The sequence below is a fragment of the Terrapene carolina genome, unplaced genomic scaffold (genome assembly GCF_002925995.2).
Source record: "Terrapene carolina triunguis isolate 2854851 unplaced genomic scaffold, T_m_triunguis-2.0 Scaffold62, whole genome shotgun sequence".
Classification (NCBI taxonomy): domain Eukaryota; kingdom Metazoa; phylum Chordata; order Testudines; family Emydidae; genus Terrapene; species Terrapene triunguis.
In genome coordinates, this window is record NW_020664413.1 from 62,022,995 (window position 1) to 62,048,687 (window position 25,693).

At 45.3% G+C, this 25,693-nt stretch overlaps 1 protein-coding gene across 2 annotated transcripts in view; it reads right to left on the reverse strand.

Moving 5' to 3' along the window:
- Positions 1 to 8,692: 8,692 nt before the first annotated feature.
- LANCL1 (LanC like 1) overlaps positions 8,693 to 25,693 on the reverse strand; it is a 29,737-nt gene continuing 12,736 nt past the window's right edge. For both annotated transcript variants that reach the window (XM_024204904.2, XM_026647709.1), the window contains exons 4-10: positions 21,092 to 21,299; positions 16,430 to 16,565; positions 15,822 to 15,968; positions 13,634 to 13,816; positions 12,954 to 13,130; positions 12,371 to 12,443; positions 8,693 to 10,754 (exon numbers count right to left, since the gene is read on the reverse strand). In XM_024204904.2, coding sequence (XP_024060672.2) covers positions 10,678 to 10,754; positions 12,371 to 12,443; positions 12,954 to 13,130; positions 13,634 to 13,816; positions 15,822 to 15,968; positions 16,430 to 16,565; positions 21,092 to 21,299 — 1,001 coding nt within the window. In that variant the 3' untranslated portion in view covers positions 8,693 to 10,677. The remainder of the gene's footprint in view (positions 10,755 to 12,370; positions 12,444 to 12,953; positions 13,131 to 13,633; positions 13,817 to 15,821; positions 15,969 to 16,429; positions 16,566 to 21,091; positions 21,300 to 25,693) is intronic.

The following is a 25,693-nucleotide window of genomic DNA, read 5'->3' on the forward strand; positions in this document are numbered from 1 at the left end:
AAAAGTTTCCGTCCCTATTGGTTGAGGAGAAAATCTTGAAAACGTGAACCTGTGAGTCCCAGAAACTAGAAGTCAAATAAAAAAGAACCACCAAAAGCATTTATTTTTAAGAATTCATGATTTTTAAGCCATTCCCATGATAGCCGAACTCTTGGGGTTGGCAGTACTGCACTTTGCACTCACTGGGCCAAATCCTCAGCCTGTGTAAATCAGAGTAGCTCCAGTAACTTTGCATCAGCTGATGAGCTGGCTCAGCCTAAGTAGAGGTGTAAATAATTACACCAGGTGCCAGGCAATGGAGAATCAGGCCCCTTGTGCACTCCAGTTGTCCAGAGACGTTTTTTGGAGTTCTGCATGAGCTCAGCTTGCAGATGTCACTATGGATTGACCAGGCTCACTCACCCAGGGTTAAATGTGTAGATTGATTCAACAGAAAATAATGGTGTCTGAAATCAGGACGGATTAAAGTAAAGGTGTATAGGCATGTGTGTAGGGCCCCGACTCCGGGAGTCACATGATGAGTATAGAATATTTTGTGTGTGTGTGACAGAGAGATTTTGATGAAAGCTAAGTACCCTGCTGAATCAGAACCTGAATCAGGATTAACTCCATTGAAATCAAAGGATTTACACTGGCCTAAATGAGAGCGGAGTCAGGCCTAGTTAGTGCTGCTCCTCCAATTCTTGTGTTCCCTGGTAACGTGTTTCTTCTCACTAATAATGCCAGTCACCATTGTACTTCTCAACTCTCCTATAGTCTCAGAGATAACGGGGATGACAAAGACCCCAGTTCTCCATTGGGATCTTGTGGTGCTGGCTGCTTCAGAGCCTCAATGAAGTGAATGCAACTGCATGATGTGGGGGTCTATACCAGTGGATCCTGATGCAGAATTGGGGCCTCACTTCTATAACATCAGTGGGAAAACAACAGTAGACTTCAATAACTTCGAATCAGTAACACAGGAAAGAACATTTACTCTAGTTATCTAGGCCCTTTCAACTAGACAGCTATGAGTGTGCTCCTACCTATTTCTTCAGTTGGTGCTATTGGTTTTAGTTCTCTGCCCTTAGTGTTTCGAGGGTTGTAATCATTTTCAAGAAATCAGGACTCGGAGTTTCTGAAATCAGTGTTGAAGGAGCAGAAGAAGGAATTTAAAAAAATAAAGTATGGTAACCAGAGGCTAAACTGTGCCATCAGAATTCCTCATTAAATGTAGCAATTGGCATATTATGGTCCCAGGATAACAAAGTAATTACATTCTTCACTATTCTCCCTCCTAGGGGTATGTTTTCCCAACAGAACTCCCATTCCCGTCATGTGTGTGCAAAGGCAGGGAAGGAGAAAGAGCGAGATTAAGATGGGAACAGTCTTTCTCTAGGAAGTACAGACATTTTCAAAGGAGTATCATCAAGGTTGCCTGTTGTCATCCTTTGTTAGAACAATCGGAAGAATTCAGGGATTTGAGATGGAGGATGTTCATGGCAGCACAGGAAAAATCTTGCATGCATGTAGCAATTGTTTTTGCCAATTTAAGACAGCAGGCATTCATCCTGTTTCAAGATTTAAAGAGAACCCAACTCTTCTTATTTTTGCACAATTCAGTATTGGGTCATAGCCTGGCTTTTGCCTTTGTATATCTAATCTGTTAAATTAGTTTCTTTTAATTTTCTTTTCAATGTGACAGCTGCTAGGGGGCAGAGTTAGAGCAAAATTGATTAGGTTATCAAAATAGAAGAGAGTGGTATACAGTGGTTAAAAGAAACTAGGATTTAAAACTCATAGGTTATATTGCTAGCTCTATCATGCCATCTATCCCTCTGCAAACCATGGTTTGATGCTTAATTAAATATTTGTAAATGGTTTGGACATTCCTGGATGGAACAGACTAGAGAGATGAACATTCTAAGCCATGTAATAGACACTCTTTCCCCGCAGCAAAATTTTTATTTCCATGTGTCACCAATCTGTGTTGACATGTTTCCTGCTTAGGACTGACCCAAACAATGTATAAATTGGTTCATGGCGATCCATTGTTTCAGTTAGTGGGATAAATTCAACCTCACTGGAAGGAGGAAAAACTCCCATTGAAGTCAATGGCATCGGACCTGCTTACACCACAGCTGATTTCCCCCGGTGGTTATTAGTGATAGCAGCACTTTCTACAGAATTCACAAATGCACAAACATTATTTCCAGTGCCACAGGGTATTTTTTGCAGCAAAAAGCCAAATGAACGTGGCAAGTTCTTTCATTTTAATTGTGAAATTTGCAAACCAGAATAGCAAACATTGTCCTTGTGCTCAGTCATAGCACTAAAACAATTGAACTCTATTGCCATCTACTGGAGGGAAAGCTTCCCTCTTCTATAATCACCCCTGCTGATATTTTAACATGCCTTCCATGAAACTATGCCTTTTTACCTGTGATATACCCCCACGTACAAGGGGTGTATGCGTTTGCAGAGCAAACCATACAATTCTCCATTCTCCTCTGCATTTTAAGAACAATATACAGCCTTGAGGCCTTAACATCCATGCTGTGTAGAAAGCCTCGTAACTGCATGCCCAGTGTGTGCTGACTTGTGAAATAAAACAAAGGTTAAAATGTCTTTCGAAGTTTGGCTCTTTTGCAGAATATTGACGTGCATCAATTTCCAGTCTCACCTTATATGCTAAGAAAGAGAGAGCTTCTATCTTTTTAAAAATAACACTTCTAGATTTTTAAGCTACTGCTGTAGACAGATATGCAGCACAATAGAAATATGAACACACACACACAAAAAAGGCAAATGATATACATACCGCTATTTTTAATAAGGCTTCTCCAAGAGGGTGAGCTGCACAATTCTAGCACCTCAACAGGGTGCTTTCAATACTGGGGATGAAATCATGATTCCCCTGAAGTCAATGACAAAACTCTCATTGACTTCAGTTCAGGCTTTAACCCCTCATATATATTATGGCCAGAGCTGGTATCATTGTCTAGTTTTAAGATTTCATGGCATTTCCCAGTATATGACCTTGTTTTCAGTTGCCTTTGTCAAACTTTAACTATTTGGGCTGATATTTTCCATGCCGGGTGACTGCCTCAGGTTTACCTTTGTTTGGAAAGCTTCAGCTAAAATAGTTCAGCCACATCAGAGAATTAATGGGGGGGGGGGGGGGGGGGGAAGGAGGATGTTGCTTTGTTCATGCTAAAAACAAACCTCTTGCAACCTTTTGCTGTGAAGGTCTAGCACCCCCATGTTTTGGAGTAGGGATTTAATTTGGCAGGGTAGTTGCTGTGGTGTCAGGGATATTCCATTTGTTGTTCCTGTGAAAAACCACTCACATTTGACCAAGCTATAGCGTTTGAAAAATCTCAGTTTCTACGTGATAAGTAGAGACTTGTTAGGTAGGCTGCTAAATTCTCTGAAGAGTCCATCTGCAGTGTGCAAGCTGCAGCCCGGGGCTGCAGGGGCTGAGCAGGACTTACCCTGTAATTGAGACTCTGGGGTGTGGCACCGGGCACAAAACTGAGAGCAGGGAGTCTCTCCTGGGCTCTCAGGGCTTCCCTGGCTGGGAGGAGAACTTTGAGTAATTCATTTAAGCTACAATACAGAAATGTGTTTCCCGCACCCCTCAGAAGCAGTGCAAAGGCTTGGGGGAGTCAGGGGTAATGGAGGAGCTGAGGGAGAGGGATGGAGCCTGGGAGTGAACCTGGAGGGTTGTTGGATGTGGGATGTATGGAACAGGTTTTTTTTGCAGGGGAGGGATTGTTAGGTAGCTGGAGAGTCTCCCCTATGCAGACCCTGGCTGACCCCAGTCTGTCCCATTGTCAGGCACAGCTGACCCTATCCCCGTGTGTCCCTGCACCCCACTCCCCATTCAGCCAGGCATATCTGTACATGTCCCTGGGTTGTCCTGCACCCCCACTCCCCATTCAGCCAGGCATAGCTGTCCCTGTCCCCATGTGGCCCTGCACCCCCATTCAGCCACCTCTTATCCCCATATGGCCCTGCACCCCCACTCCTATCCAGTCCCTGGCTCATTATTGTCACCCTACTAGCTCCTGTGCCTCTGCCCCAGTCTGTCCCCCCATTAGCCCTTCTGGACCCCAGTCTGTGTGACTCCCCCCAGCAGCCCCATGTTCCCCTCCCTTTGTGCCCCCCCATATCCCATGCCTCGTCGCCTGACCCCATGAGCAGGGAGCTATGAGGAAGGCAGCCTCTGCTCCCTACCTCTCTACAGCTGGCTGCTCTGGCCAGTGAGCCAGCTGCCCTCTCTTCTGGCACCACATCTGCCCCTGGTGGGCGAAAGGTGTAATTGGAGCTTTCCTTCACCTCCCAGTCAGAATCAATTATTGTGCGGGGGACGTTAATTCTGCGCTTGCACAGTGGCACAGAATTCCCCCAGGAGTAGAACATATAAAGTGCTAAATAATACTCAGTGCTCTGAGAAAACAGGACTTGAGCATCTCAGCTGGGCACCCAAAATTAGTGGACACTTTTGAATGCTTTGAGTCTCTGTCTCAGTTACCCATCTGTGCAACAGGGATAATACCACCCACTCATCTCATGGGGGTGTTCTGAAGTTAAATACATTAATGTTTGTGAAGCCCTAAGATACTGTAGTGATTGTGCACCAGAGAAATGCCCATCAGGAAATTAATAATTCTGTCTTCAGAGCCAGGGTTTGAATAGTGAGCAGTAAATAAGACCCAAAGTCATACATTGAACAATGAGAACACAAAATACCAAATCGCTGCTTATTTAGGGAGCACCGTCCAGCCTGTGCACTGAATGAGGCAGGGGTCCGATGGAAAAAATAGTATGTGACCATGTAATTGAAGACTGTGTCATAATGCAAACACAAAGGGGGCTGAATTAAGGGTGCACAGGCATTTCCTAACTTTTGAGTGTTTGACTCTGTAACCTTTATGTCCTTTAAACATAGCTTTGGGTGTGTAATATGTAATTCATATTGGTAAATATATCAATATGATTGTACAAAATTTAAGGCACAAAATTTGCTGTGGACCATATTAGTCTTAAGTGTTTTCAAAGTGAGTCAAGCTTCATCACCTAAAATATATTACACGATTGTGGTGCTGGTTTATAAACTAGTTTATCAAAGGAACTATACCTTTGACTGCATAATGATATGATGCCTCACAAACGTTTCTCTAACCCTTATTCATGTGGTGCTAGAACATTAACAGTTGACTTATTGTCAGTACAGATTGTAATTTATGTGCCTATGAAAAGTTAATATAACGCAGAAATGGGAAATTAAATTAGTTGGCCATGAGCAGCAATCGGTCTGTCCCTCCCCAAGACGCTCCCTCTATCTTTATTTCACCTCTTTCATAATTGTGCTTGCTGCTTTCTAACAGCAGTGATAGTCTAAGAGCTAGTGATAGTTGGCTCTTGATGGGGGATTGGACAACCAAGGATGGTTTGTGGCTAACAATACTACATGCATTTTTCATGTTGACAGCACTGGTCATACATATAAGCTGAACACAAGTTAAGTTAGGATGGAGGCCAAGTGAAAACCAGAAAACCAGTTGGGTTTTCTGAATGGGACATTCCACTTGATTTGTTGGTAAACTAACTTGTTGAAGTTTGTGTATCTGACCAGCACGCTCCTCAAGTAGCTTGCAGAGAAAACAGAAAAAAATATTTTAAACAGCCCCCGTTGCCCAGCGCGCAGCTTTGCTGCTGAAACTACCGCTACACACTTTCCCCCAGGCCCTGCAAGAGGGCATGAGCAATGCCATGGTACGGCATGAGACAGGAAGTACAACTGACAAGCACCAAATTAACTAATATTGTCTGTTTTCTCCTTTCTTTCAGTTACGGGTATCTTAAGCATTACTTTAAACGAGGGCTGTCAATTAATTGCAGTTAACTCACGTGATTAACTCAAAAAAATTAATCACGATTAAAAAAATTAATTGTGATTAATCGCAATTTTAATTGCACTGTTAAACAATAGAATACCAATTGAAATTTATTAAATATTTTGGATGTTTTTCTACATTTTCATATATATTGTATTCTGTGTTGTAATTGAAATCAAAGTGTATATTATTTTTGATTACAAATATTTGCACTGTAAAAATGATGAACAAAAGAAATAGTATTTTTCAATTCACCTCATACAAGTACTGTAGTGCAATCTCTTTATCATGAAAGTGCAACTTACAAATGTAGATTTTTTTTTGTTACATAACTGCATTCAAAAACAAAACAATGTAAAACTTCAGAGCCTACAAGTCCAGTCAGTCCTCCTTCTTCAGCCAATCACTAAGACAAACAAGTTTGTTTACATTTACAGGAGATAATGCTGCCCTCTTCTTATTTACAATGTTACCAGAAAGTGAGAACAGGCATGTGGATGGCACTTTTGTAGCCAGCATTGCAAGGTACTTACGTGCCAGATATGCTAAACATTCGTATGCCCCTTCATGCTTTGGCCAGCATTCCAGGGGACATTCTTCCATGCTGATGACGCTCGTTTAAAAAAATAATGCGTTAATTAAATTTGTGACTGAACTCCTTGGGGGAGAATTGTATATCTCCTGCTCTGTCTTAACCGCATTCTGCCATATTTTTATATTATAGCAGTCTCGGATGATGACCCAGCACATGTTCATTTTAAGAACACTTTCACTGCAGATTTCACAAAATGCAAAGAAGGTACCAATGTGAGATTTCTAAAGATAGCTACAGCACTCAATCCAAAATTTAAGAATCTGAAGTGCCTTCCAAAATCTGAGAGGGACGAGGTGTGGAGCATGCTTTCAGAAGTCTTAAAAGAGCAACACTCCAATGCGGAAAGTACAGAACCTGAACTACCAAAAAAGAAAATCAACCTTGTGCTGGTGGCCTCTGACTCAGATAATAAAAATGAACATGTGTTGGTCCGTACCGTTTTGGATTCTTATTGAGCAGAACCCATCATTAGCATGGACACATGTCCCCTGGAATGGTGGTTGAAGCATGAAGGGACATATGAATCTTTAATGCATCTGGCACGTAAATATCTTGCGATGCCGGCTACAACAGTGCCATGAGAACACCTGTTCTCACTGTCAGATGACATTGTAAACAAGAAACGGGCAGAATTATCTCCTGCAAATGTAAACAAACTTGTTTATCTCAGCGAGTGGCTTAACAAGAAGTAGGACTGAGTGGACTTGCAGGCTCTAAAATTTTATATCGAATGCAGTTTTTTTGTACATAATTCTACATTTGTAAGTTCAACTTTCATGATAAAGAGATTGCACTACAGTACTTGTATTAGGTGAATTGAAAAATACTATTTGTTTTTTTTTTACAGTGCAAATACTTGTAATCAAAAATAAATATAAAGTGAGCACTGTACGCTTTGTATTCGGTGTTGTAATTGAAATCAGTATATTTGAAAATGTAGAAAACACGCAAACCTATTTAAATAAATGGTGTTCTATTATTAACAGTGCAATTAATTGCAGTTAATTTTTTTAATCACTTGACAGCAACAGCACTACTTTAAACTAGAATGGGAACAGGCTATTCAAATGGATGGAGTCCCTTTAATAGAGCACACCCAGTCTGTAAAAACCAATGCTGCTTACAAGGGAGTTTTGCCAGAATAAAGACTAGTTCAGGCCTGGATTTTATGTGAAAGCCACAGGGGGTACAGAATACACAGAGCTGAAATGAGAGCGTCGTCTTAAGGATAAAATAAAACCCATGTTTTATTTGGCGGGGGCAGGGTGGGAGATGCTCAAGAGACAGAGAGAGCAGTTCCATCCCCCCTTCACAAACAGGACAGAAAAGGCCAGGCTGGATAAGAGGCAAGCAAAACAAAGCCCCAGAACATTATTTATCACCAAGGAAAAAGGACCAACTACTCGGCTTTTGTTTTCTCCAGTTTAGATTGCAAAAAGCAACAACCAGCAATGGGCCTTATGGTTACTGGAGCAAGCCAAACTAAACTGGGGAAAGAGGAGTTGTAGCTCAGCCATGCTAATCTCTTGTCAGCTGAAGTTGGGCCCCTAGTGGCAGTGATGGGGACCGGTACGCAGATCCATGTGGGTGCTGTCTCTACAAACCAGCGCTGTTACGGTCACAGTGCTGACAACCCCAAATGTTCAAAAATGAGTCAGACACCTTCTCCTCCCCCTAGCAAATCAGGACAGTAGCGTTGAAACCGTGAGATTCACAACATAAGTTTTAGGTTCCTTTTTTATTTGCTTTCTGAGCCCTTTGGTTAAACTCAAGTCATGTTTTCAGGCTTTTTGACAAACCACAAGGGCTAGAAACTTTTCAAAATGAAACCGGAGATCTCTCAGCTATGGGCGCTGGGGCTTTAAGGAAAGCGAGATGTGAGATAATTGTGAGTGTTGGAAATGCTGTATTCAGAGGCTCACAATAAAGACAACGTTTGATGGCTGTGACCAGAGCGCCACGGCGATGGGAGTTAGCCAGCAAAACTGACAAATTCACACACTTCTGTGAAGCCACAGGTGGACTTCTCTTTGCAGGCATTCATACCATGTCTGCAGCATGCTACAAACAGGTTCCATTTGGGTCTTTCTGACTGCGCCCACCAAAGTGGAGTCCCAGCAGCTGCTGGCATACGCTGCCCTCTCAAGATACAATGATTGGGCATTATCAGTGAACAGGATTAAGGAAAAAGGACCTGCACCTTGTTTGTTTCAGCATTTTATTAAACAGCTTTCAACCTAAGAGTTGTACATGTCCCCAGCGCGTTTCAAGTAGTACATGTACAAGCACAGTCGCATACATGCTGCTGGAATACTCTGTGCAACAGGCTGCATGAACTTTTTCTTTAATAGGAATTATGTTTAACAGAAATCCAAAAAACCAAGACGGGGGTCTCAAATCAGTTGTCACTACAGGCAAGATGCAAGTTAACTTACAGTGGGCTTCATCTATAGGACTTCCCCAGAACTATTCAATTACTCAAATCCTCCTTCCTGGAGGTCACTTTTTTTTTTTTTCCTCCGGGTTATTCACCGCAGTGTTAAAAGCTCAGAAACACGGCAGAGAGAGTCTTAGCTAGTCCAAATGAGCTTGATGCTTTCAACTGGGACACCCAGCGAACAGCAAATTCGCTGCACTGTGTTTCCAATTTTTCTAATTAGCTGTCCACACAATCAATGCTGAAACCTGTAGTGAGAAAGTCAATGAAAGCACTGCCTGCAGTGGCAAAGGAGTCTATGCAGAATACAGTTTACGCTGCTTGCTCAGGCAGTTCACGTAAGTGAGTTGGAGATGATTTTCTAAGAGAGATGCAGTCTTTAGGCTCTATTAGTGTTTCTAGCTACTCACTGTCCGCAGCCTTGAAATATCAAAACCATTTCCACCCTTCTTCAGGCCTGGGGCAAGCTGAGGAGTAAGAGGTCGCCTCCAGCAGCCAATGGAAGAGCCAAGAAGCGGGTTCAGGAACTCCAGCAGCCAATGGAGCGTGCTCCTTTACCAGAGCACATTCGTTAGCAGGACAAGAGTTTACTAGGACAGATCCTCAGCGGGTGTAAGTGAGTGAAACTCCATCAATGGATTAATTCCGATTTACAGCCAACAAGGATCTAGCCCATTGACTGGACAAGGTATTCGATTTGGGGCAGATTTTCCAGCTACTTTTCGGATGGATTCTTGTTCATGTATCAGGCTGCAATGAGTAGTAACAAGCGAGCCGAGTTACTAAGGTTCATGGAAGCTGATTAAAGAAGTAGGAGGGATTAAGAAGCCGGTAGAGCTACAAATATAACACTGACAAAACTTAACGAAATAGGTTTCTTTTCCCACAACTTCTGTTTCCAGGCCTGGTTCACCAGGCTAACAGCTGCAACGTTACATATCATTTTAAGTCAAGACCGCAGAAAGTTTTCAAAACTGAACATGAAAGATCACACTTGGCAGTAACTTAACTCCTTTGAACTGACACTTTCAGTGACTGAAGGCTTTCTCCTGCAGCGTTTAGCAGAATATGGTGAATCTGCACAATAGGTTATGGATTATGTATTCTCGTCACTGACAAAATGCACAAAGAGTGAAACACAGTCTGCTTACAAAGCAGAAAGGTGTGAGGTTTAAGAGAGGACTCTGGCCTGTCAGTGATAGCTGTGACAGTTGCAGTCTGCCAAGAGGATGGCATAAGAAATAACTTCCGTCTCCACAGTCCATCACAGTCAACTGCCCAAGAAGCAGCTCAGTTAGAACTGCCTACCTCCATGATTAGGAGAGAGAATACTTAGGTGCCAACAGGAGGTAACAGTCATAAGATTTCATCTTTTGTTTTCCAAAGACAATACTCTAAGCTTCTATCACTGTTACTCATGACAAAGTTAAATGGACAAAGTTACATTCAATAGAAAAAAATTTCTCCCTGGAATTCAGATACATAAAATAGCAAAGCTCTGAGTTTGCATATCCAACAAAATACTGTACATTCCCCATCTTTAGGAACCAATAACAAAAACCACGTTTTTTTTTTTTAATCTAAACAAAGCAAAAAGAGCACTAGAAAAATTTTAAATATGGAAAAGAACTGAAACCATCAACAACAGAACGCCTTTACTTTACAAGAGATGAGTTTGAAAAGAGACTCAAGCAAGCTCCATCTCCTTGTCCAATGGATGTGGAGTGCAGTGGGATTCGTGCAGGGAACTGCTGGGAAAGGTTTTATAGCTCAAATGCTGGGAACTTGGCCTTTGTTGGTACCAGGAGATCAGCAAGAAAATATATTGTCCCAGCCATTCCTGAAGGAAAAAAAGAAAATTGTTATTTCTCAAAGCATATAACAGGGAGATTCTCATTGCACGTCAGTATTATTCTAGAGTAAATCATAATGTCTGTGAGTGTGCATCATGGAAGACAGGGAACCAGGGGTCATTTTCAGAAGCACCTCCTTGACTCAGGAATCTAAGCCCATTTTTCCAAAGTGATGTAGGCACTTAGAGCCAGATTTTTAAAGGTATACAAGTGCTTAAGATGCAAATAAGATGCAAGTAAATCTCCTTAGGCGCCCATTTGCAGTTGTAAGCATTGAAATACCTTTAAACATCTGGCCTTTCAATACATCTGGTTTTCGATTGGAACACCTGGTCAAAAAGGGACCCTGGCAGCTCCGGTCAGGGCTGCTGACCTGGCCATTAAAAGTCCGTTTGGTGCGGGGCTGACAGGCTCCCTACCCAGCTCTGTGGAAGTGGCAACATGTCCCTCGGCTCCTAGGCGGAGGGACGGCCAGGGGGGCTCCGCGCACTGCCCCCGCCCCAAGCACCAGCTCCACAGCTCCCATTGGCTGGGAACCGTGGCCAATGGGTGCTGTGGGGGCGGCATCTGTGGACACAGGCAGTGCGAAGAGCCGCCTGGCTGCCCCTGCGCCTAGGAGCCTAGGGACATGCCACTGCTTCCAGGGAGCCGCCTGAGGCACCCCGAACTCCCTCCTGTGCCCCAACCCCCAGCCCTGATCCCCCTCCTGCACCCGAACTCCCTCCCGGAGCCCGCACCCCAACCCCCTGCCCCAGTCGGAACCCCCTCTCGCACTCCGAACCCCTCAGTCCCAGCCCGGAGCCCCCTCCTGCACTCCAAACCCCTCATCCCTGGCTCCACCCCAGAGCCCGCACCCCCAGCCAGAGCTTCCTCAAGCCCCTGCCCCAGTCCAGTGAAAATGAGTGAGTGAGTGAGCAAGGGTGGGGGAGAGCGAGCAACAGCTGTAGGGCGGAATGGAGTGAGTGGGGGTGGGGCCTCAGGGCAAGGGTGTTTGGTTTTGCACGATTAGAAAGTTGGCAACCTTATGTCCTAGTTCCATGGACGTGAGTGGCTCTGTGATTTATGGTGGCTGTGGAACTGGCCCAGGGTTCCCCCTGCTGGCAGATTTATGGAGCAGCATAGGTAGCAGCATTTGGGAAAGCTATCTGTTGCCCAATCATAGGCTAGATCTATGGCTTCTTTTTGTCCATTTCCCCATTGTTCTTTGGAGGCAAACTGAAAAGGGCCTGCACAAAATAGTAAGTACACAGAGTGCAGAGGTTGGCTGGGCAGGCAGCCTGCAATTACTGTAGGTTTAAACCGTCCCTAATAAAGACTTACTCGAGTGAGAGTTATGAACCGTACCAGAGCTGAGCGCAGGAGGACTCGGTGCTATGCCAGCCTCTAGCCCTCCCAGCTGGGGTTGCAACAGAACAAGGAATTCCAGTTGTAGCCATTATCCACTGCTGTTAAAATCTCATTCAGAGAGGGTCAAAACAGTGGGTGTGATTCTCCTGACGCTGATTTTAGGGGGTCTTAATGCAGTTACTCTCAATTTACACCGGTGTGAGATCAGACTCAGGATTCAGAACATATTATGTAGAAAAGGCTGGACAGAGATTACCTTCAAAGAGAGAGAAGGGCGTGTCTGGAGTCCGGCACCCATGCTCCCCATAACTCAAACACCACTCTGCAAACTGAGGAAGGAAGAACAAAGCGTCCAAACTTTGTAGGAGACCTGACATGGACGTTAAAAATACAGACAGCCAGCGTCCTCCAGATCTCCATCTTGTCATGACAATTGAACAGAAAACAGGCTGTTGCCAGGCACTGCTGTTGACTAGAGCCCAGCAGGCTGTTGGTCTGAGGGACAGTGATGAGAGTGACTGTTTAAGGACCATACTGGTCTATGTGAAATGAACTGGTTAGTGCTAGCTGCATCTCTGCCAGGCTAGAAGTTAGATTACAAAGGAAAGAACCATCACGCAGAGTGCAGAATCAAACCATCCTTCAAGGTAACTGGCTCTAGAATGTTAGTTACATTCCACACTAGCCTGACCGGTTCCTCTCCTTAACAAAAGATGGTCCCATGATTTTCTATCGGATAACTTTTTTAAAAGGTGAGCTATCCCAGCCAGCATCCCATCTTTCCATGACCCGGTGGCAGGAGTCTTTCCTCTGTGGCTGTTGCTCATATGGATGCTCACCTTGCAGGCCCTGTACAAGTATTTCATGTTTTGAGTGAGGTTGTACAGCATTAGGAAGGCATAAGCGTTGCCAGCTGTCCCATGGCACAGCCCATAACCTTTCTTCAGCAATCCCCACTGCCAGATCACTTCCGCGCACTGCAGCGTGTCACTCAGATACTGCTGGTCAGCAAACACCTGTGGAGACGAGAGAGAGATTCCACTCAGTGCAATTATCCTCTCAGCATCCACACTAGGGCGGAGCAGGCCCCCACCTTCTTGGTTAATTAGCTCCTATCGAGAGTGACCTCTCCTACTTAAGCAATGGCACCGTGACTTTGCCTTCTACTGTCAAAGATTTTTAAAGTGATAAATGAAGCAGCGTCACCGTTATTTAACTCACAATGAGCTGTCACCATTAGTCACCTGCCACAGAATGAATACAACACATGGCTGACTCCACAAGCAATGAGAGCATCCTGCACTTGGGACAAGACACTTGGGACATGTTCAGAAATCATTCATTAAAAGTCTAATTTGCATTTTGATTGGTGTGTAAGTGTGGGCATGCATGGTGGTGCTGGTGGGTTATTTCATTAGAATATTACATGCCCTGACAGAGACTCCTGGCTAGAGGATTCTCTGAGATCAAGTTCCATGTGTAAAGCTCTCCTGTCACCGTTTCCCAGGACCTCCTGTACCTTATAGGCCTGTGTGAGCATGTAGATCACGCCAGGTGCCCCGTGACACCAATGGACAAGCAGGTCTCTGGCATCATCAATACAAGGGGGGTAGTTGCCTGATGGGAACTTCAGTTGGCAGACATAATCCACACTGGGTTTGACTGTGTTATGCAACTTCACTTGGCTCACGCCAAGGCCGGGCTGAAACAGACAGACAAAACGTGAAAGAAGTACTGTACAATTCCCTCCCCCAGCTGGCAATGCTAGTTTTAGAGGCATAAGCAATTTATGCTTCAAAGATGACAAGAGAGTTTGGCGTTACCGATTCCTTCCAGCTTCTTCAGCTGTGCTACGTCGGCTCATATCTTTCCTCCTATACAGGCAGGCTAGGAGAACGGTGGGGGCAGGCTGCTCAATGCCTCGGGTGCGGGCATGCACCTGGGCATCCTTTAGTGCCTCTTCCTCTGCAGCAACAGTGACTGGCTCCAGAGAGTTCCCAAGCCAGTCCCCAGCAAGGGGAGTGTGATGGGGTGTTCACCCTATACTAGCCCTGAAGGGTTTAGAGTAGCTCAGAAGGGACAAATGAACCTTTAGGCTGCACCTCAGGGAGGGTCAGACTTGACTGATAAATTACTAATTGCTGAAGCCCAGCTTGGGGAGAAGCTGGGTAAGGTATAAAGCCAGGAAGTTTGCAGCAGAAAGGGGCTGCAGAGAGGGAGTCTGCAGTTGCTCTCTGGGCACAGAAAGGTGGGTAGGGGGAAATCCGGGGGCTCAGGGGTTGGGGAGAGCAAAAGACCTGGGCTCCTGTCCCTGACAGAAGGGTTCACCCAGAGGAGGTGTGGAGAAGAAAGCCTGTAGAAGGCAGAGTAGGAAGAAGCCCAAGGATGGAGCAGTGAGGGTTGAGACTGTGTAGACCTTGTCTGCTGGGTGGGTTCAGGTTTCCCACCAGCCAATGGGAAATGGTGCAGGATTGGTGAAGTGGCATCTGGACAGTTGGTCTGGCGAGACTTTGATACACCAGAAGGAGAAAACTATATTGTCACCTGGATGGAGGGCTGGGTCACAAGACAGAGCACCTCCCAGTCCCGGAGAGTGAGAGGGACTGCGGGGCAGGCGAGCAACAGAAGGGGGTGCTCGACTCGACAAGGGCTGATCCCCAGATCCAGTCACAAGGGGGTGCCCCCACTGGTGAGTGAACACTGTTACAGGGAGAAAAATAAGAGGATCCCTTTGGATTTTAAGAGGCAAGGAAAAAGCCTATCCTACAAATCTGAAGTGGTTAGAAGATATGATCAGGATTAATGAAATGAAATGAAGCAAAGAGAAAAACTCAGGATAACTATCAGGAATGATTCCCAGACACCAAGACCTAGCAGATCACGTCACCCACGTAGAGCACCACCACCCCATAGTGAGCTGCAAGGCCAGCCCAACTTGAAGATCTCAATTCTTATTTGTACACAGACCATGTAAACAGGTTCAAGGGTAACAATGAGTTTAAAACTAAGGGAGCAACTTCACCATTGACCTCATTGAAAGCAGGAGTGGATCCTCTGTGTCCTCTAATTGCACCGCATTGGCCAAAAGCTATATAGACAGAGTTCTCTTTTAAGTTGGCAGCTCTGAGCCCCTTGGAATGAGCATTTTAAGCTAAGAATCATATCATACCCAAATTGCTAACGTGCAAATTGAAAATCAATACCTGTGCTGTACAGCCACCAGTGATAAAGAATTGCACAGTCTGATGTCCTCCTCTGTAAATTCCCTGGTACACTTTCCCTGTAAGCATATGGTGTTTGGCTGCTCTTTTCTATATCCCATGTATTCCAGATTCAGCTTGTAACTTCATTGTATAGGGAGCCAAGATGCCAAAATCAGGCTCTCTGAATCCCCATGATTTTCTAGGTACCTAAAAGTTAGGCATGATGACACTTAAGTTTCTTTATGAATCTAACTCTAAGTGACTAGCCACCTCAGAAGTGTAGTAGCCCCCTAGAGAAACAGAGTCTGGAGCATTTTAGAGCTGTTTTGAAATAGGATTTAAACCCAACAAAAGAGAGCATCTGATGGACAGCTGACCATGATTGACACCAGTGTGACATCACTAATAGCCAATCAGAAAGCTCCCCAGGTGTCCCAAGTTCTAATTGGAGGGCATTAGAAGTGAAACTGCTGGGAAGGCCTTTTCTCTCCAGGTGTCTCTCACCTGCATAAGGTAGTAATAAATTCCTGCCAGGCCATGGGCGGCCCCTATGTAATACTCCTGGTACCACTCATACATCAACGGGCTCTTGGCTGTGAAGTTCCTCCTTTTGGCCAGGCTCTCCCCGGATGCCACGACTGCATCGCAGACCTGCAGGTGGAAACCAGAGGTGAGCGACAACAGCTTTGAGGTATATAATCTCTTCCCTCCAGCCTGGCAGACAGTAGCCAGCACAGCAGGTATCACAGTGCAAAATACAGTCATGCACCTTTGTTATTCTGCACATGGAAATCCTAGCTTGTGAATGGGGGAGAGGAACAGGGGCTTCTTCGACTCTAGGCACAGAATCCTAATGGATTAGGAAGGGCATTTGGCACAATATCCCTTAGGAAGAATGGGGCCTGCAGCAACAGCTGGAGGTTCCATGCTGTGGCCTTCACACGTGTCATGTCATGTTTTCACACATGCCAGAGTTACCTAGACCAGCATCTATTTTCACCCTTCCAAGGATGTGCTGGGTGGGAAGCGACAAAATACAGAGGACAAACGAGTAGGATGCGGGAGGCTAATTCAGCCTACATTGGAGTGCAACTGGAGAGATGACAGGGTACCTGCTGAATATAGTTTTGAGGGATTTTTTCCGCTCCGAAATGCTTGTTCACGAACAGCAGTGCGTACAGGTATCCCATGCGCCCATAGAGCATTTCATCAGGTGCTCGCGGGTCCAGTTTGTGCAGCTGAAGCAAGCTGGAAAGAAAGATTCAGGTGAGGAAGTAGACTGGCAGGGATGAGCTATACAAAAACACCCCCAAACTGTAACTCCAGTTGAAGGCAACTAGACTGGAACTCAGGAGATCTGAGTGCAGATCCTAGTTCCACCACAGGCTCACTCTATGTGACCTTGGGCAATCTCAGTGCCTCAGTTCTCATCTGTAAAATGAACATAATCCTGCCTTTGCCTTGTCTATTTGGACAGCTCTTCAGGGCAGGGGCCATCAGTTATTATGTATTTGTACAGCGCCTAGTGCATGGGGTCAATTTGGGACTCTAGGCGTTACTGGAATCCAGATAATAACGTTGATAGTCAAACCCAAGTTGATAACTGCGTGGGTAAGGCAGGATGACCCTTTAAAGCAAGGAAAACGTCTTCTCCATTCCCAGCTCCCCCATCATATGCCATAGCAGTGCTTTCAGAAATTCAGCTTCTGTGCCACGAGGCACTTCCAGAAGTGATCGGCATCAGTTTCACTCTGCTTCTGTAGACGTCAAAGGGGATGTTACCAAAATGGGAGCAGAGCTGAGCCACGGCTGACCATTTTTGAAGATGCCACCCCTTATGTTTAAAAGTCTGGACTGTGAAAACCCAACAGCTCTCGCGCTGTTCCAAAACAGCTGGGGGTCATCTCCCGAATGAGGAGCGAAGGCGAGGGGACTGGGGGAAGGAATGTGAATCACTTAGGCAACAGTGCATAGTGGAGTGGGAAAGGGGTGGTTATGAAATACCGAGCCTCTGTGGGGTGCAGAAGAAACAGCCAGTCGCTCTTCATCCATCTAGGCTGGGTTAACTAATTATAATCGCAGGGTCAGTCCAAGTGCAAGCACCACAGGCTTCTTTCAGTGCAGTCACCTACCACAGGAGTGAGAGTATGGATTGCCTGATGGCACCAGACTTTAAACACACCGGCAACACAGAGCAAGGAGCCCAACATCGTTTGAAAAGTCCTCACGTCATTCTTCAGATGATTAGCACGCTGAAGTTGGTGACGCTCCTGCAAGCGTTAGCAACGATTGACAACTCTTCACTTGGGTGCTTTGGGACCCAATCGCACAAGATGCAAATTACCCTCCAGTTTGGCGCCTCGCCACTCTTCCAACAAGGTCAGAAGTTCCTCCCTGTCAGAGCATTAAGTCGGCGGCAAAGAGGAAAGTAGTATTTTTTTCCATCCCCGGGGTCAGCGGCCTGGAAAACACTGTCACTTTCAAAATGACAGCATGGGTGCTGCATTTCCTCAAGGCTGCTCCTTTCAGTGCCTCTTGCTGCCACTCTGACAGGCACAAGGCACAGGAACTGCACCCCCGAGGAACCACTGGTGCAGGGCTCCCCGTCACAGCCGCGTGCGGGAACAGCAAAGGTACAGTGTCAGCGCTTGCTCTTGGGCAGCACATTCTTTTTTAAAAGGACACAACAGCCAATTGTCCAGAATCCCCTGGGATCAGATGGAGGGCGCTGTGTTCCAGCTCCCGGCAGCAACAAATCTTTGCTTGGTGTTGGATTCAATGTGACTAGAGATATTTAGAGAGCGAGGGTCTCGAGGCAGATTTGGTCCAGGTCCTCACAACAGGCGGCTACCGAGTGTTGCGCTGCTCCCCCCTGGATGTTTCCCAGACGTGAGAGCAAGTCACTGACTTCTCACCCTGCCTCCTAAGCATGTGCGGGCAAATGTGGGTGGGAGTGGGAGGCAGGAGCCTGTCTTCCATACACACTCCCCCAAATCAGGCAGCAACAGGAGATCTCCCTGCCTCATGCTGCTGCCCACAATCCCCTGGTGACCCTATTTCCAGGGAGGATGGGGGAGAAGCAGCTGGAGTGTGGTCTCCTGGTTGCTGTGTGGGAGGAAAGGAGTGCCTGGAAGGGCGGGGCTGGGAGGCTGTAGTAGGGGGTGGGATACCTATAGCAGGTGGAGTGGGAGTGCCTGGGGTTTGATGCAGTGCCTGGGGAGATGTCAGAGCCTGTGGGACTGTAACTGGATGGAGGTGCTTGGGGAAACTGGGCGAGGGGGTGGGTAGATGGTATGTCACGAGCAGGGGTCTTGGGGGAGCATGTGAAGAGCTCCCTGGGGCAGTTTGGGGGGTGAGGGATGGTCTGGAGCACCTAGGCCGGTGTTTGTACTGCTGCTGCAAGCTGCTCCCCCTAGCTGGAGTAGTGAGGGGAGGAGGAGAGGACGCCTGCAGAGCAGTTCCTGTCAGCATCTGTGGGACCAAACCGCAGAGTAAACGGGAATCAAAGGTAATATGGTCAAGAGGGGCGGGGCTGCTAATCGTGGGTGTGTCGCACAAGGTGCCAGACGCCTGGCAGCCCTGACAGTACCCAGAATGCCATTTTCCAGCAGGGGACGGTAGTAAAGGTACCTGACAGTTAGACACCCCGGATACTAAACCAATCTATTAACTGCTGAAAACTAACAGTTTCTGGAAGAAGGGAAAATGCGGCGGCGGGACAGGATTCTGTGCACCAATTACTCTAGAAGCAAACACCTGATCTCCCGATGGCAGGAAAACCATGGAACACAGTCTGTAAGAATATAGTCCAGGTTTTCACTGGCTGTTGGAAAACTGGCCACCGTGAAGTGTTAGAGCCTCTCAGGGGGATAAAGCACCTTTTGGGGTCAGGAACTCATTTAGGCAAATGCAAGCAGCCCAGAAAAAAAGAAGCTTGTGTGTCTCCCACTGCAGAGAAAGCTCTGCTAAGAGGCTCACTTCAGCCTTTGTACAGCTGGGATGCACTCCAACGCACAGGGACCCACAGAGAAACAGGCATAGCGATTGCTATCCTTTCTCCACAGGAGAAACTAAGAGCTTTCTACTCCAGAACTCAGCAAACTCTTTGCGAGCTCAGTAATACACTGAAAACCCCATTCCGCCTTTTGATTAATGGAAATATTTCTTGTAGAAAGCAGCTTTTCCTGTTTTAAGGGTACTATGGCCTGCTCTGAACAATCCGAGGGCAGGCAGTAGGAAAGTTTGACCTAACCATTGCTTCTTGAATACCCCATTTTCTTTTCTCTGCTTGCCTTTCAGAAGTAACCCATTTCCAGTGCTTTGTCCTCCAGATGCCATTAGATGGCAGTGCAGAATTAATCTGAATTTCTGCTCTGCCACAAAACTGATGCAGCAAGGGACAATTACAATAAAGAAACATGGGTTTTGATCTGTTATAATTTGGGGTTTAATTCCCCCTACAATTGTACATCACAGTTTGAAAGAATGGTGTCCAGATGTCCCTTTTGTAGGCAAATATATCTACATCACATTAGCAAGCTTCAGCAATATGACGCAATGTTGACCAATGCAATATTGTTAAGATCACATGTATATATTTCCAGAATAAAAAAAAGGGATTTTTGTCTCTAGACTAGTTCAAGCTGCATATTTCATGAGCACTAAATTCACACCAAAAAGAAGAACATCTCAATCTCAGTTAAAATTAATGGGAGCTGGGTTTCCAAATCCTTTAGGCAATTCTGAACCTTCCTCCCCCCTCTTCATTTTAAAAAAATTGTGCTGTATGACCCTCATAGCCAGATAACGGAGGCTATTCAGCATATTGGTCCTGCTTTGAGCAGGGGGTTGGACTAGATGACCTCCTGAGGTCCCTTCCAACCCTGATAGTCTATGATATGTTTCTGCAGTTGTTAGGATCTGGTAGATTTGTTTACTGGTCAACTTTAAATGGAAAGTTTGCCCCAAGGTATTGCTCATCATTTTAAGACTCCTTCTGTCATATACTCTTGAAAGCTTACAATTGAAAGCTGCTCCTCTGCTAAGTGTTTTTTCTCTGTCACATGCTAGCCCTATTCAGGTAGCGTACAGCGGCTTGTGTTTAAAAAAGAACAACAAAAATACAGATGAAAACACAATTTAAAAACAGACATAAGCTAAAATGAAAAAGATAAGCCTCACCTTGACAAAATGTCCCTTTAACTGTAAGGGTGGAGCTGGTAAAAAAAATTCCAAATCTCCCCCTTCTCTCCACCCCCCTCCAAAGAAAAAGATAATGGGGAGAAGTCCGGACTAAATATTTCCAAGTTTTCCCCCATTTTCAACCAACTATAGAACTGGTGTAAAGTTTTCAAAAAATCCAATTTTGTTTAAGACTCTGAAAAATGGAAACATGAATAACAAAACCAACCAACCACGTGCAGTTCCCCCAGCCTGTCTGGCCAGCTCTAGTGCTGTGGCAATCCCTGCTCAGTGACAGTACAGCCATTCTATTCCCCATCCAGAAAAGCAGGCTGTTACAAGGGCCAGCTAGTCAACCAGGCTTGGTTTACGTCCTTAATGACAACCATTTCTCTAGGATGTGAAGATTCTGTTGCATGCTTCTTGTCCAGCTAGTGAATGCTCTCCTTCAAACAGAGCCCTACAGCAGAACCTAACAAGGTTGAGAGGGATGTTCCGCAAGGGGAAAGCTAAGTAGCTTTGGACACCAGCTCATGCATCCAAAAGCAACAATTTGAGGAACAGGCGGGCAAAACCGAACCCCGAAACGTTACCGAGTGATGCAGGCTTCCGACTGCGTCTCATCCTGTAATTTATGGTACACAACGGCAGCCACTGCCAAAGGTCCAGCATCCCCGCACAAGAAGGTGATGGAGCGCTTTGTCAGACAATTCAAGCTCTTCTTCGCGTACGCCTCTGCTACCTGAAGGTAGGAAGGGTCTCCATACACATCATACAGGTGCAAGTAAAGCACAGCAATGCCTGCGAAGAAATAAATGGGTTAAGCCCAGGGCATGGATGAGCTGTTTTATTGCTCTCCCCTGGCACTATATACTTTTGTTGCTCTAACTTTAAAACATAAAATCCCAGCTATTTATGGTGGAGCCAAAAAATATGAAACAGATTTCTTGATCAGCTTATCTGTACTGGGACATTAATATCTCCCTGCTTGCCCACTAGGTGACTTTGGACGTGTCACTGCACCTCTCTGCCTCAGTCTCCCCATCTGTAAAATGGCAATAATTGTGAAGTGTACAAAGTGTAACTTTGTAACGTTCTTTTAGATCTACTGCTGAAAAGCACCATACAAGGTGGTATTATTTATATTTATATTGTTATTTATTTATTTGGCCACTTGCCAAATAGCAATGACAAATACATAAGCATTAGTGATAGACAAGAAAATATTTGCAATACAGCAGCTGTTCTCAACCTCAACCATCCTGAAACCCCCTTTTCCATTGCAGGACACCCTCTACCAGCCTCTCATAAGAACATAAGAACGGCCGTACCGGGTCAGACCAAAGGTCCACCTAGCCCAGTATCCTGTCTACCGACAGTGGCCAATGCCAGGTGCCCCAGAGGGAGTGGACTTAACAGGCAATGATCAAGTGATCTCTCCTGCCATCCATCTCCATCCTCTAACAAACAGAGGCTAGGGACACCATTCCTTACCCATCCTGGCTAATAGCCATTAATGGACTTAACCACCATGAATTTATCCAGTTCTCTTTTAAACGCTGTTATAGTCCTAGCCTTCACAACCTCCTCAGGTAAGGAGTTCCATAAGTTGACTGTGCGCTGCGTGAAGAAGAACTTCCTTGTATTTGTTTTAAACCTGCTGCCTATTAATTTCATTTGGTGACCCCTAGTTCTTGTATTATGGGAATAAGTAAATAACTTTTCCTTATCCACTTTCTTCACATCACTCATGATTTTATATACCTCTACCATCTGTCTGGGCCCTCCCTCCCATCGAGCAATATGAGAATGGCAGGGTCCCCTGACACCTGTTGGTGACCCCTAAGTTAGAGAAGCCATAGACTAAACTGGACGTTCATAGAAAAGGAGAGAGACTGAGAATGGCCTTTATTTCTCTCTGCACAGAGAATCAGCTGTTTTCAAGAAAAGTATTGTAAACAAAGAGATAATTCCTGCATACACACACCACACACTAATTCTGAGTGCAGCCCTTGTCTGAAACATAAAAAGCTATTCAAGAGTCAGGAAAATGCATTCTTCTGCCCCTGGCTCTTCCATACCAGGCATCCAGCTACATAAACAATGCTGCTGTTAAAAGGCTAGGTCACTGGTTTTGCCTGGAGTCTTGCTCTGTCCCTCTCTCATCCCGCTCTTGAAGCCTGTTATACATAATTGAAGAGTCATCAGCGTGTCGTTATTCAAAAGGTCTGTCACAGTAGATAGAACCTCCCTTCTAAACACCCGCTAGTCAGAAGGCACCCTCAAAAGGATCTGTGGGCTCGGGGTATCCTCAAAGAATATGTATCAGAGAAGCTAGCGGCCTACATCGCTTCCAGAAAAATCTCATTTCGCCCCTTACAGTATGCTTTCCATCTCATTAACCGTTTCTAAGACGACACAGGTCCTGTGTTTAAGCCTAAATTAATAGAGCCAATGTCTGCAGATTTCAATCCAGTTAAAAAAAAAAAGCAGCCTGAAAAATTACTTTCCACTGTACTGGGAACAATTTTAAATTTAGATCATTTTCTCATTTTGCATGGGTAATCTCCAAAGCTTTGTGCTACAGACAATTCAATTTCACATGTATATTAAGGGCAAATTTCCATTTCCTGCCAAAGTTAATAACCTTGTCCGCTCTCTACGCAGTTCAGTGTTAGTATTTCCACAGAGAGAAGCTCAGATGTACAGTACCATCATTCAAGTTTGTAAGGACGTGGGCATGAAGCTCTTTTTAAAGGCAAATACTTACCTACTAGGTCTTTCCATGACCTATCACCATCTTTAGGTTCTTAATAGGCCTGATATCAATTTAAACAGCTCAGACTACGGAGTTACCTGTTTTAATGTTTAGCTTTTCACTTCATAAGCAGCTGCCATTGGAACAAGCTTAATTGTTTATGTAACTACCATGGTAAGAATAATGCCAGGATTGAAGTCTGGAAAAATAAAATTACCTTGTGAGTTTTTCTTCCAATCCCTTCTTCCCCTTTTCCCACAAAAATCTCTTTTAGCAATGAACAATTGTTTGCCAGAAGCTGGGAATGGGCGACAGGGGATGGATCACTTGATGATTACCTGTTCTGTTCAGTCCCTCTGGGGCACCTGGCATTGGCCACCGTCGGAAGACAGGATACTGGGCTAGATGGACCTTTGGTCTGACCCAGTGTGGCCGCTCTTAAAGGCTCCAAAAGCATCAAAACGCAGTTAGGTTTGAGAGGCTTTGCAGAACTGCAATGTCGGCATCACTTCCCAAATGGGGCAAGATTTTCTCTACACCCAAAAGCTTTTAAAATCTGGTCTACAACTGTGAAGAGCAACACCCAACCTGGAGAGGTGACTTGCAGCAAGCATGTTTAGGTAGCTAGATACACCAATGATAGACTAAAAATATAAGAGCATCAAATGTAGGTTGACCCATGATTAATATTTAGACAATGTATATTAGAGGCAGCATGGTTGGAGGACAGAGTATGGGGTTGGGAATCAGGAGATCCTAAATGATAATCCCAGCATTGCCACACACTCAGTCTGGCTTTGGGCAAGTCACCGCGCCTCCCTGCCTCAGTTTCTCCATCTGTAAAATAAGGGTAAATACCTAACCTCCCAAATGTGCATGGTAGGTTGAAGATGAGCTAGATAATATTTGCAATATGCTTCTAATGTGTAAAGTACCATATAAAAATAATTATTACATAATGAGGGATGGGGGGCTAGGTAGAAGAGGGGATCAGTTCCCCTAGCTTTGCACCCCTGGAAACCTGGATCCAGTTGAATTGCTTCAAACGTATGTGGCTGTCTCACTCCAATTCCCATTTGTGCCCCTCAGAACTACCACACAGCTGGCAGTCTATGGCCTGCCAGAGCAGAGGATCTGAAGGGTCTATTCTAGATAGACATTATGGTGATAAGGGTGGTGTCCGAACCTGAACATCTTCCTGTTGTGCATTAATCAACATGGCTAACATCTGTCACATGTCGTTGGTTCTCGCTCTCATCCTTTCCCCAGGGGAAGAGCTCTGCGTGCAGTGGAGTGCTCTGTTTTGATAGGGTTTTGTGTTGGGGGGTTGTGTTGGAACAGTGGTGCATTTGTACAGCTACACGGGAGATCCAGTGCTTATGACCTTTACTTTAGCACTTGCTAAATCCGTTAATCCCAGTAGCACCAGAGTTGTAAGATGTTTTAGTTTGTTTAAAATCTTGTCACAGTATAGGGCACGTATAGTTAGATCTTCCCAACCAGCTAAAAGACTATTTCATCCCCACACACACTAGTTAATGGAGAGGCTGAGATACTGCTTTAGGTATATACTGAGTTCAGGGCTTGTGAATGATGCTGGATTGTCAGCAACCCTGTAAACTGCAGGCCATTGTGATACACTGCTAAGGGACAGCATAAGCAGTAGCAAGGCAAACTTCTCTAACTTGAACCATGCCAACCCTGAACAGAAGGGATCTAAGGCAAGGGGATAGCATGCTTTCAATATCAATTCAAACTTAGTCTCTTTATCCAGACTGCTGCTAAGGACACCAATTAGACGGTGGTTTTCAGTGTGCAGTCCACTAGGAACTGAACTGCAGTGAACTCGTGTAACAAAGGTCATGAAACTGCCACGAGATAGGAGACTTTTGGTTATTGCTAACTTGGACCAGATTCAGACCTGCGATCTGGAGGGAGAAAAGGCTTCGCACTCCCTCCATCAACCCTGAAAAGCAAACCATCCAGTGTCCTCAAAGCAGGAAGCTATAAATGGGGGGAAACCCACCTACAGTCGCATCTAGTAGAAAATATGAAGTTGCTGTAATTAAACTGAGGATGGGGGGAATCATGCACTGGGCTCACAAGATCATGTGCCTTTGTAATGTTCTATAACACCTCTCAGCACCAGAATTCACACGCACCAAATGTGAGCAAAGTTGGGGGGAAAGAGGAGAACTAGCTGATTTCTCTTAAAGGGACACTAGCAACTTGAATTTTAAATAGTGTGGCCCAGCGGTTAGGGACCTGGGTTCTATTCCTGGCTCGGCCACTGGTTTGCTGGGTGACCTTTGGCAAGTCACTTAATTTCTGCGTGCCTCAGTTTTCCCATCTGTAAACCGGGGATAGATGATACCATCTCCTCTGTAGAAGAACTTGAGATCTATGGATGAAGAGTGTTAGCGCTTATCTAAGTATT